Source organism: Ylistrum balloti, unplaced genomic scaffold (assembly GCF_031769215.1).
Source record: "Ylistrum balloti isolate Yb309-2 unplaced genomic scaffold, AGI_CSIRO_Ybal_v1 Utg369808, whole genome shotgun sequence".
Classification (NCBI taxonomy): Eukaryota; Metazoa; Mollusca; class Bivalvia; order Pectinida; family Pectinidae; genus Ylistrum; species Ylistrum balloti.
In genome coordinates, this window is record NW_026781982.1 from 1,790,929 (window position 1) to 1,804,245 (window position 13,317).

The window sequence follows — 13,317 nt, forward strand, 5'->3', positions numbered from 1 at the left end:
TCTACATGTGGTGTAACTTTCTTGATGTAGTCTTACTGTCTAGATGTGATCTTACTATCTAGATATTGTCTTACTGTCTAGATGTGGTCAAACTTTCTAGATGAGGTCTTACTATCTAAATGTGGTCTTACAGTCTAGATGTGGTTTCACTGTCTAGATGTTGTCTTACTGTCTAGATGTGGTCTTACTGTCTAGATGTGGTCTTACCGTCTAGATGTGGTCTTACTGTCTAGATGGTAGCAAATTTAAACCCCTGGAAAACAATATATTATTTGCTTGTATTCGTTCAATCTATTTATAGATAATATTGTTTCTAATTGTATAAATCATTGGAAATGGTTTCCAGGATATTGACACCTCCGTCTCAAATTTGTCCCAGCTTGAATCGATACTTCACTGGTGCTTTGACCTCTGTTAGCTCTATGTGCGTGTGTATTATTACCCGTCTGTGTAAATGTCGTTTTATCATACCCCCGAAATCGCTCGTGTCGTCTGCTCAATGACAGGAAATTGACTGCGTGGCTTTGCTGCGTTGGCATCATTCGGCAGCAGACACCGTAATAGATCCCTTATGTCAAGGGAGATAAACCATCACATCCAATGTGGACAAGATTGAAAAATACGGGTCATCACCTTTGTAGAGAATCACGAGATGGAGCCTACATAGGGGACATTCGTACTCGGAAATCTGCTCCGAATAGACAGTATATAGGCGGTCAGCGGTAATTACTCAACAACGTCGAGAAGTTTCCGAATGATATTTTTGCTTCCTGCACGATATCACCAGGTTGGACATATATGCTGGTGTATTTTGTAGTTATCTCCAGAAGATGTTTTTTTGTACTTTTTTTTTACTATTACTAATGTGAGGGCCTTTTAGTGAGTGATATGATCACAGCACTTAACAGACACCTCTGACTTCAATTTAATTCAAGTTAGCGACTAATCTTGACAAATTCACTGTATTGATTTTTAATATCTAATTAGATGTGATGTATTCTATATGAAACTGAAGTACGACTCCCCGTTAGCACGTTAAGTCAGTTAGGTTGACAAAACAGTACTCTGAAGAATACGAGAGTCGTACAAACCAGCAAGCCCTTGAACGACGGTCTCGAAGCCACCATACTGCAAGGGTTTTGTACTGTTTAGCAAAAAAACCCATTGAGTTACGTTATTGATTGGAGAAAAACTGCAATCGGTCTGTCAGACAACTTTGAATTTACATGGAAAATCCAATTTCTCCAGTAATAACGTGACTATCTGTTTAATGTAGGGATCTCCATCGCTAGGAATGATCGGAGCATGACAGGACCACTCTCCCTTTGGAATCAGAGAACGCGCTATGTATGTTAGTTACTGTCTATTCGGATTCGCAACATTGAACACTTAGTGACTAATCAATACAGTGCTGTTCGGAAAGCTAATTCTCGCGCTCATTTGCGGATGTGGTGTCGGCTTAAAGACTCAGGATAATAACCCGGAATTACTCCAGACGTTTTGTTGGTGGTAGGCTTGCTTAAACATACCAGAAGATGAGTTAGGTGGATAAGTCAATGTGTGCTAATGGATTCCACTCGTGTCAAACATTTTGTGTTTTGTGCTAGGTGCTGATATCCAGTTGCAGTGTAGTGTTGCTCTGGTTTTAACAGTTCCATCCGTGTTCTGTTCCAGATTCACTAAATAACATGCAGAATTTCATTTTTATAGTCTGTTTTCTCTGGGATCTCTCGGTATGGACAGTTTTGGCCCTGAATTCATCAAAACAGTGCATACATGGTAAGTGTGCTTCAATTTCACTCTGTTAGAAAGAAAAAAACAATCTCCTAAACATTACGGTCAGTAACAATCAGCCCAAAATTATCTTATACAATTAAGTAATCAATATGAATATTTTTTTCTTGATATTTTTACTTGGAAAATGTTAGACATATTGATTAAAGATATATAGGTCCAGATTTACACAGAATCAACCAAGACATCAAACATCTTTACATTCTGGCATTGCTAGATGTAGGTACGTTGATCCTTGTGACTGATATCTGCCTGTGTAGTGCCATAGAAAAGTTCAATATCTATTTAAATGTGTAGATAGTATGTCTAGCACTTCTAAGATAATCTTGGCCTTCCTGTGAAATGTTACACTTTTTATCCATATGACGGTACCGACACGCCTTCAACGTTGTGTATGTCGTGTATGAAGCCATTTATTCTGTCCGGGCGCAATAGCTTTAAGTCTGCTTAGCATTAAAAAACATATGTTTAATCTTTTCTTTCGGTCCGATTTTACAAATACTGATAGTATAATTTTAACTGCTGTGTCGACGTACAATATATTTTTATACCGTAAACATTATCAATATTTGTAAAACTTAAGACATATAAAAATATATGTTTCAAGATTGTTATATGAATTCCTGAAGTTGATCATACTTTTAAACAACTGGTAACCGTCCAACACAAATCAGTTGACATGAAGTACGTATCTTCTCTTGACACATTGACGACGCTAAGACATTTCCAGGAGGACAGTATTAGATAACAATGCCTACGATAGAACCAGTGTTAACTGAAGCGGCGTGGTTTATACAGATTGCGCTCTGATAAATGGATTTCGTTCTCTTGTGGAAATTGCCTTACTCAAAAAAAAAATTTAATTAGTTTAATTAGCAATGTTTTTAAGGTGATTTTTAAAAATTATATCTGAATGTAATTTTATAAATTGAGATAAGATTGAGAATCCGTACGACATGTATACATTTTTCATGGTCAAAGTCTGTGTAAACAGGATCACTGCCTCTAGCACGTGGAATAGTTTTTCCTTTGCTACATGGACAAGTCGGTTTACTGCTACAGACCTTATCCTTACCAGGTGATAATGATGCATTTTCGTTAGGATTTTATTGACATTCATGGATATTTAGCTTTCATCGCAAGATATCGAGAATGATGTATGTTCTCATTTATTTCGATCGTAAGACGTTTCTATGTTCGATGTTATAATTACAGCACATTTTCCAGATTTTAACTGAAACAAACAAAACAAAAAAAAAGAAGAAATAAGAATTAAAATGGCATGCTCATATAATATAGTGTTTCACAATCAATTTCTATAAACAATGTATGCTGCTTTATACTCAGAAATGACATAGCATCTTCGTCGTTAAGGCGACGTTAACGTCACACAATCTACAGCAATGTAAACACGTACAATGCATGTTTGTTTGGTTACTTAGCATTAAATAAAAGATTCTCGATTTTTTTAGTATTGTTTTGTTTCGTTTCGATGATAATTATCCTTATAACAAAGCATAGCATAATTGAAGATTGATAAGACATAATTATTATGTCCTTATGGCATCACACTCAGGAATAACATTTGTAAACTAACATTGATCAGAATGAAACTTTATAACAAGGGATTGTTATTAATTTGTACTCATGACGTTATCTCGAAGTCTGTGGATCTGTGGGTAACCTTCGAGTTATCCGTGTATTTAAGTCAATCGAATTGGAATATTTGGTATGAAGGTTGACTTGGACAATCTAACTTCTTCAAAGTAAACGAGGTCTGCGAGTTACACGATTTCGAGATAACGAGGTTCAATACTAGTTAGTGTGCCATTCATTTTCCACTTTGGCGAAGGTTATGGGTTCTGTACAATCCACAGTCTTTTGAAATTGGAATTCGACGCCCTCTGCTCGACAGCAGGGAAGGGTAAGCCACTAATCCGTATATCCGATGTGAGTGTTGTATTATTTTACATACACCAAGCTATTTCGGTGTGATTACACTTTAAAATACCACTCGGAAGACTCCATCATCTGACATGTTTTTTATAGGATGTGACTAGCTGTCGGAACGATCGTTGACGCCATTTACACAGCTATTTACAGAAAAAGCGTTATTAAAGGTAGTTGTTCTTTTCGATGACGTTGTAGTTTTTTTGTGGAATATTTGGTGGCCATCCTCTCGATATGAGTCATTTTATGTAAACTTAAAGCTGAAGTGGCGTTACTTTATAGTTTTGTTACAACTACAATATCTTTGTAGTCTATTGCTATAAGATGAATTAACAAATGGATTTCTGTGTATAGCAGGCTTTTATACAGAGATAGTATTCAGCAGCAGATTATTGGTTTCTACTTGAAGTGTAACAACAATCAGCAGTTACGGTAGTATTCGAAATATCCGACCCCATATCCCGAAATCAATATTTATAATTGTTGGTAAAGCATGTCGTGATGCATAGTGAATCCCTCCATCTTATTCTGTAATTGGGGTGGGGAGGGGTCAGATGTCCTCAAGGTTACTGTCGATTCTGTCAGTGCCAATTAATTAAATGACACAATTCTGACAAATCAATAATTTTATGATCAGCGATGTCGAGAAAAGTGATAAAATTTCAACATCACTAACAATGACAGAGTTACTCATTTTTTTCATTACAGCTGATTTTGATTTAAATGTTACATAATATTTTCTATATTAAAATAACAACACACCGCCGACAATTTCGTCGTATATGTGTTCCTAATCTACTAAAAACTGTCACGAAATTAACAAATTGTATGAAATCATCATTTTAAGGTAAAAATTACGTTTATGAATGTAAGTTGATATAATTCAAATCTTTGTTACTTTTAGCCTTGGTCTCAAACAACGAATGAACAACCGACATATTTCTATTATGTATCAACAACAATGCTTTTACTTACAGCAAACTTTATAAAATGTTATAGAAGATGGTGATAACAACAAGACGTCAATTTTACTTTAATGTAGTGTATCATAACGTGATGGTTCTATAGACATGGAAGTTTGTACAGAAGAAACACCCTTTAATACGGATTTAATCAAAATCTAAAAATTCTTGAAATGTATGGTTTAATATGTAAATTCTGTGATCGTGTGCACGTTTTGGGATGTCCATGAAATAGTGGTCTACGTCTCCTTTGAATTTGAAGCAGTCTTGTTTAACATTCAAAAAGTGGTAATGTGGAGAACTTATCAAATAGTCAACAACAAATTACAGCTTTGTTTGGTTTCCGCGCTTTGTAAAGTGTCCACGTTTTAACCCCTTCCCTCACTGTCTGGTGCTAGAAAGATTACACAAAAGAAACTCAATTGAATGGTACCTGTTAAAACAAATTCAGAATTAGATACAGTAGAATCAACCAATGAATTATATTGCATCATACAACTGTTTCGTCCTTCTAGGACTCGACATTGATGGTACATCATACAGCTGTTTCGTCCTTCTAGGACTCGACATTGATGGTACATCATACAGCTGTTTCGTCCTTCTAGGACTCGACATTGATGGTACATCATACAACTGTTTCGTCCTTCTAGGACTCGACATTGATGGTACATCATACAGCTGTTTCGTCCTTCTAGGACTCGACATTGATGGTACATCATACAGCTGTTTCGTCCTTCTAGGACTCGACATTGATGGTACATCATACAACTGTTTCGTCCTTCTAGGACTCGACATTGATGGTACATCATACAGCTGTTTCGTCCTTCTAGGACTCGACATTGATGGTACATCATACAGCTGTTTCGTCCTTCTAGGACTCGACATTGATGGTACATCATACAGCTGTTTCGTCCTTCTAGGACTCGACATTGATGGTACATCATACAGCTGTTTCGTCCTTCTAGGACTCGACATTGATGGTACATCATACAACTGTTTCGTCCTTCTAGGACTCGACATTGATGGTACATCATACAGCTGTTTCGTCCTTCTAGGACTCGACATTGATGGTACATCATACAGCTGTTTCGTCCTTCTAGGACTCGACATTGATGCTACATCATACAACTGTTTCGTCCTTCTAGGACTCGACATTGATGATACATCATACAGCTGTTTCGTCCTTCTAGGACTCGACATTGATGGTACATCATACAGCTGTTTCGTCCTTCTAGGACTCGACATTGATGCTACATCATACAACTGTTTCGTCCTTCTAGGACTCGACATTGATGATACATCATACAGCTGTTTCGTCCTTCTAGGACTCGTCATTGATGTTACATCATACAGCTGTTTCGTCCTTCTAGGACTCGACATTGATGATACATCATACAGCTGTTTCGTCCTTCTAGGACTCGTCATTGATGTTACATCATACAACTGTTTCGTCCTTCTATGACTCGTCAGTGATGATACATCATACAGCTGTTTCGTCCTTCTAGGACTCGTCATTGATGTTACATCATACAGCTGTTTCGTCCTTCTAGGACTTGTCAGTGATGTTACATCATACAGCTGTTTCGTCCTTCTAGGACACGTCAGTGATGTTACATCACACATCTGTGTCGTCCTTCTAACAGTCGTCAGTGATGCTACATCATGCAAGTGTTTCGTCCTTGTAGGAATCGTCAGTTATGTCATATCATAGGCTGTTTCGTTCTTGTAGGACTCGTCAGTGATGCCAAGGGCCTAAATTCGGAAGCCTAGGAGGCGATTAAGGAAACTCCAAAGTGATATCCAAAAAGTCAAATTGTTGACTAGTGAGCTCTAACCTCATGATAAAGTAAATTTCTTCATTGGCATATCGGTGATATGTTTAGAAGAACGTCCATTACCTGTGTATATTCTGAACAGTGCCAGTACTCGAATGAATAACATGCATGCTACGGTACTATATATACTGACGTATGTTTTGCTTCCGTGTTTACTTTCAGTTGAGTCATTGACAGCTCAATGATTTTAAGCATGGTTTATGTTTGTTCAAATTTCTCGTGGTTCATTGCAGATTTTTTTTGTCAGCGGAAATAAAAAACGTGGCGTTGCTTTGATCGACCAGAGAATTCAATATTGTAGAACGTCTGGTCTTATTCTCCGAATTCGAGTTGTCGAGTATTTGTAATTTAACGGAGAGAGAATTTTGTAGGACCGAAAAGTGCTTCGAGTTAAGCGGGATATTCGAGTTTATCGGGTTCGAATTAACAGCAACTATTTTTTTTTATTATATCTTCCATGTTTATTTGTGTGGTATTAATCAAAGCCTACTTATGAATTGTTGAATTGTCAAAATTCAATAAAACAAGATAAAAAAAAGAGCACAGAAAAAGTTCACGACTTCATGTAGAAATTTGTCTTCAACGTTTATTTACAAATATTAGTGTTTCAACAACCAATTCTTAACAGTAGCTATCCTCGTGAAATAGGTCTTTCCCCTTAGCTTCCCGTTAACGATATAATTACACTTTATGTACCATGTTAATGTGTCTCGGTATCATTGAATTATCCCGCTTTTACAACGCAAAGTAAATTTTTACGTCATTGAGCAATTACATCTACTAAGGGGACCCCAATTTAAACAAGCTCTTTGATTTACTAGGTCGAAAGTTCTTCAATCTCTCCTCACGTAAATTCCAAGGTCAATGAAAGTGATTTACAGTCACATAGAAGCAGGTTTTGACTATTAACGTCAAAGTTGAAAATAATTGTTGGAAACAAAAGGGTAACGAGAAAACAATGATATCATTTTCGTTCTCCCAAATATTATTTGCGTAATAGAATTTGAACTTTATGAAATTTCCTTTATCTTCCGAATTTATGATGGTGTAACATTGTTATAATTAAGTCTATACATTAGGCCTACGCGTCAACCCTGTAACGCTCTTCTGATATATCTTGGCATTCTTTTAAGCCTTATAGTTAATTAGTAGAATTTCACGTGTGTTTGCTAATTAAAAACGCGGAAATTGGATAATGCTGAAAGTTTAATAGCTGACGTCACAATTAAGGGACATAAATTGCTCAATTGCTCAAATATCATTTTTCAGTGAGCGTGTTTACAGAGGATGGTCAGATACCCTGAGCTGTTTCTATGGTAATATGATTACTGTTTTAATACATGACAAAGACTTAGTATTTTGACTTTGGGAAAGTTTGTCACTGTGTATGACAAACACGCTCTCTTTTAACATATTTCGTACCTAAATTTGATTAATGAATATCATATTTTGACAAGAAAACAAACTTTCTTGATCGACCTGTTAAACAATAACTTAAAATACTATGAAATTGGCATCTGGAACGGCTAGGTTTTCATTTCTTTTACACTAAAAAAACCAAAAAAAAAAAAAAAAAAAAAACACCGGCATTTTATTAATTTCAGCAAGCTTCTAATGGAATGAATGCAAAAATGTCGTCAATTTTCGTAAATATCAAGTTATTAGTAGATGCAACAAAACAAGGGATCCATTAATCACAGAGTCAAGATTCATTTCTCGTAAATGGTGGTCAGAATATTTTGTTTTGTAGAAGTACTCTTGAGCAAAAAATGGTCGGAAAGACATGTCCGATAAATGAACAAAGAACATATCGGTTTGTTGAAAAAATTTAATACAAATCAAAATAAATTCTATGAGAGATATGGCAGCAACTGGACACATAAGTTGGTGTTTTGTGACGCAGTGTTGATAAATACAGTAACATAATAATGTTAAATGTCCTGGACCTATTTTGTTATTTGTTAACAACGGTACATGCACGTGAGGTATTCATTGTCATAGCAACATCAACATATACAGAATTCCGCATTGCACAAGTCTGAAAAAGAAAAGGGCTTTCAGTATCCTTATATACTGATAATCTTGATGAAGTCATCTTTGATTTCAAAATCATTCTAACATTTTTTCCCGCCATTTCCTTGGTCAGAAGATATCATGACGTCACTTTATCACGTGTTCTTGGTTAAGTAAGATTTTTGTAATATCGATATCATCAAACGTTCATCACGCGAATATTGATCAATGTTACAATGATATTATCGTTATTAGACCAGTTGCTTATCTTTATATCACGTGATCCTTGTGAATAAATCGGAAATGCTAAGGTCAAAAGGTGACCTACTTTAAGTTTTCTTTTAAAGCATGACTAAACAGTGATTAAAATACCATCCAACACCGTACACAAGTAACATATATTCTATAACGAGGACAATAAGGTTAATTGTATCAGGAGAAGTGCTAAGTATAATAAATAGCTACAAGATTCAGTTAAAAGTACGGAAAAAATCAGACCTTAAATGGTTCCTAAAACACTCCAACTACCAAAGTAAGTTAATGTCACTGGGTCAGGACAACCACTAATGGTGCATAACAACCCCATTGATAAAAAACAAACTTAGTCTTGTTTGTTTTATTTGTATTTTTAGGTTTTTTTTATGTTTTGCTTAAATAGCAATTTATCTTTCCAAACTTCACAACTTTCTTTCAATCACTAAAGTTTTCCCCCCAAATTATGACAAAATAAAACCTTTGTCATATCTCACGGTGATATTTTCCCTATCTCTGAGTGCAATACGTATACATCAGTTCAGGTTAATGTGTTTTCTGTATTGTGTCATGAATATTCTTGAGCAGAATGCTCTCTGTTGAATGTAAATTTGTAGTTTCTATTTATTTGTACAATATTGATTGCTATTCTGATATCACAAATACAATACTAAAAATCATAGAAAATTGCTTCACTTATAAAGTCCATGATATATCCTCAAATACACGTCCCTCTTTTCCCACCCCTCAATCAATACTACTGGGTGATAAGCTTGTAAGTTGTCGCAGATTCATTTAAGATCTGAACTTTCATCGTCTTGCACGGTATTAAAGACATGCAAACTTATTTACATTTCAAGAAATGACTAAACTGCTCATTCAGTAAAAAGATCTATGTTTTATGACAATTCAAGGTAATCACAATAAAAAAACTCTCATCTGTAAGGAGAACCGCTTTTATGGAACAAGTATTAACAAAAGTCTGATCTACCAGGAGAGCTCGGGATAGTACAAGCGTCTGATCTATCAGGAGAGCTTGGGATAGTACAAGGGTCTGATCTACCAGGAGAGCTTGAGATAGTACAAGGGTCTAATCTACCAGGAGAGCTTGGGATAGTACAAGGGTCTGATCTACCAGGAGCTTGGGATAGTACAAGGGTCTGATCTCTCAGGAGAGCTTGGGATAGTACAAGGGTCTGATCTACCAGGAGAGCTTGGGATAGTACAAGGGTCTAATCTACCAGGAGAAGCTTGGGTTAGTACAAGGGTCTGATCTACCAGGAGAAGCTTGGGATAGTACAAAGGTCTGATCTACCAGGAGCTTGGGATAGTACAAGGATCTGATCTACCAGGAGAAGCTTGGGATAGTACAAGGGTCTAATCTACCAGGAGAAGCTTGGGTTAGTACAAGGGTCTGATCTACCAGGAGTACCAGGAGCTTGGGATAGTACAAGGATCTGATCTACCAGGAGAAGCTTGGGATAGTACAAGGGTCTGATCTATCAGGAGAGCTTGGGATAGTACAAGGGTCTGATCTATCAGGAGAGCTTGGGATAGTACAAGGATCTGATCTATCAGGAGAGCTTGGGATAGTACAAGGGTCTAATCTACCAGGAGAGCTCGGGATAGTACAAGGGTCTGATCTACCAGGAGAAGCTTGGGATAGTACAAGGGTCTAATCTACCAGGAGAAGCTTGGGTTAGTACAAGGGTCTAATCTACCAGGAGAGCTTGGGATAGTACAAGCGTCTGATCTATCAGGAGAAGCTTGGGATAGTACAAGCGTCTGATCTATCAGGAGAGCTTGGGATAGTACAAGCGTCTGATCTATCAGGAGAGCTTGGGATAGTACAAGGGTCTGATCTACCAGAGAGCTTGGGATAGTACAAAGGTCTGATCTATCAGGAGAAGCTTGGGATAGTACAAGGGTCTGATCTACCAGGAGAGCTTGGGATAGTACAAGGGTCTGATCTACCAGGAGAAGCTTGGGATAGTACAAGGGTCTGATCTACCAGGAGAAGCTTGGGTTAGTACAAGGGTCTGATCTACCAGGAGAAGCTTGGGATAGTACAAGGATCTGATCTACCAGGAGCTTGGGATAGTACAAAGGTCTGATCTACCAGGAGCTTGGGATAGTACAAAGGTCTGATCTACCAGGAGAAGCTTGGGTTAGTACAAGGGTCTGATCTACCAGGAGAAGCTTGGGATAGTACAAGGATCTGATCTACCAGGAGCTTGGGATAGTACAAAGGTCTGATCTACCAGGAGCTTGGGATAGTACAAAGGTCTGATCTACCAGGAGAAGCTTGGGTTAGTACAAGGGTCTGATCTACCAGGAGAAGCTTGGGTTAGTACAAGGGTCTAATCTACCAGGAGAGCTTGGGATAGTACAAGCGTCTGATCTATCAGGAGAAGCTTGGGATAGTACAAGCGTCTGATCTATCAGGAGAGCTTGGGATAGTACAAGGGTCTGATCTACCAGAGAGCTTGGGATAGTACAAAGGTCTGATCTACCAGGAGAGCTTGGGATAGTACAAGGGTCTGATCTACCAGGAGAAGCTTGGGATAGTACAAGGGTCTGATCTACCAGGAGAAGCTTGGGTTAGCACAAGGGTCTGATCTACCAGGAGAAGCTTGGGATAGTACAAGGATCTGATCTACCAGGAGCTTGGGATAGTACAAAGGTCTGATCTACCAGGAGCTTGGGATAGTACAAAGGTCTGATCTACCAGGAGAAGCTTGGGTTAGTACAAGGGTCTGATCTACCAGGAGAAGCTTGGGATAGTACAAGGGTCTAATCTACCAGGAGAAGCTTGGGATAGTACAAGGGTCTGATCTAACAGGAGAAGCTTGGGTTAGTACAAGGATATGATCTTCCAGGAGCTTGGGTTAGTACGAGGGTCTAATCTACCAGGAGAAGCTTGGGATAGTACAAGGAGTGTAAGACCAAAGTTATCAACTGGTATTCAGCGGTACTCCATTAGTTACATTTCAATTTATTGTGTAGTAAACAAAAGACACAAGCCAAAACAAATAGAATTGTTCTTTAAATAACCACGGTGACGTAAATACAGTGTTGACTTTAATAATTTTATAATGAACATTAACTAGAACTCGTTGGCAATGTTAGGTGTTGACATTAACAAGAATTTGTAAATATTGCGGTATTGGGCGCGTTTATCCTGGTGTTATATATTGTGGTGTTATCATTCACATGTTTGCGTAAACTAATGCTTCTTGTTCATTCTCTTTCACATGAACATACCAGAACGAGATACTCTGTTCTCATAGTTTTGTTAGTAGTGATCCCTCTAGATCTGTGTGCTGCGCTCTTCCATCTAAACAGTGTAATATGACACAATAGTGTTGACATAAAAACCCTAATCGTCAAAACTACTCGTGAAACTTTATCCGTAAGGTAAACATCCATTATAACTATTTTACAGCAGACGGTAACAGATCATTTTATATTAGGAATCTGATCTATCTACATACCTCGAGTCCGTTAGAATAAGATCAATACTCCGTGTGGCCTCATGTCGTCCACGATTCTCCGAGGACACGAAGATGAGGTGATACAATATGTCAGTTTGTCAAATGATGTTACAGTCAAGTGTATGATTAGAGAAAACATATCGGCGTTATTTGTAAGTGTCTGGTTTGTTGTGATGTTATAGTGGTGTGTAGAACGGGTGATATGTGTCAGATTTTACGCTTGAGTGAAGAAGCGGTAGTGCATACCAGTGTCAATTGCGTAGGAGTTTATGTTGGTTTAAGTTCATGTGATTTTATGATTTATGTGGGAGGATTAGTGTTAGGTTATTTCAATGTATATTAATATGATATGTGTAGAATGCTTTATTTGACGTGGAGGTACAATGTAATAGTAATGACACATCTAGTAAATCATTTGTATTTAAAAACTGACAAATACTGACATTTGAATACATCCTATTATAAACATTCGGCTCTCAGAAGGGTGACATTAATCATCGTGACTTCAGGGCTGGAAAAACATAAAGTTGTACAACAAGATAATTATGCAGCTGGATTTTTTATGCTCGTTACTTGGCCTGCTTGTTCCGTGGTTGTAAACCTTGTTCTCATTTGAGAACGTGTCATTATTTACTTTGATTGACCAAGGTTTACATGGCGGGTGTCGTCGATGAAGCAGAAGACGCTTATTCTTCATGAACCCTAGTCTTTCTCTGCCATGAAAATATTTCTTTTGTTCATACTTTGCCCTAGTTTTATTGAATTTGAGTTTGGATTGTAGTCATGTTCACATATCGGTATTTTCTTATTAATGACAGTTGGTAACATGATTTTGATATCCCGAAGTACTCTGTATAGATACAGATATTACTTAACCTTATTGAATTATTTTTCTATTGCTTATATCACTGTTGGTATTCAAAAGGGCCGCGCACTTATATCATTTAAGAATTAGAAAAAAGATGTAAGAGTTTTATAAGTTTCATTTATTGTCTACACTGACAGGATGCCTTGTCA

The 13,317-nt window shown here is 37.3% G+C and overlaps 1 protein-coding gene across 1 annotated transcript in view; it reads left to right on the forward strand.

Annotated features, from left to right (window-relative positions):
• Positions 1 to 1,688: 1,688 nt before the first annotated feature.
• Positions 1,689 to 13,317, forward strand: part of LOC132544736 (glutamate receptor 2-like) — a 59,736-nt gene continuing 48,107 nt past the window's right edge. The window contains exon 1 of the mRNA XM_060208386.1: positions 1,689 to 1,779. Coding sequence (XP_060064369.1) covers positions 1,689 to 1,779 — 91 coding nt within the window. The remainder of the gene's footprint in view (positions 1,780 to 13,317) is intronic.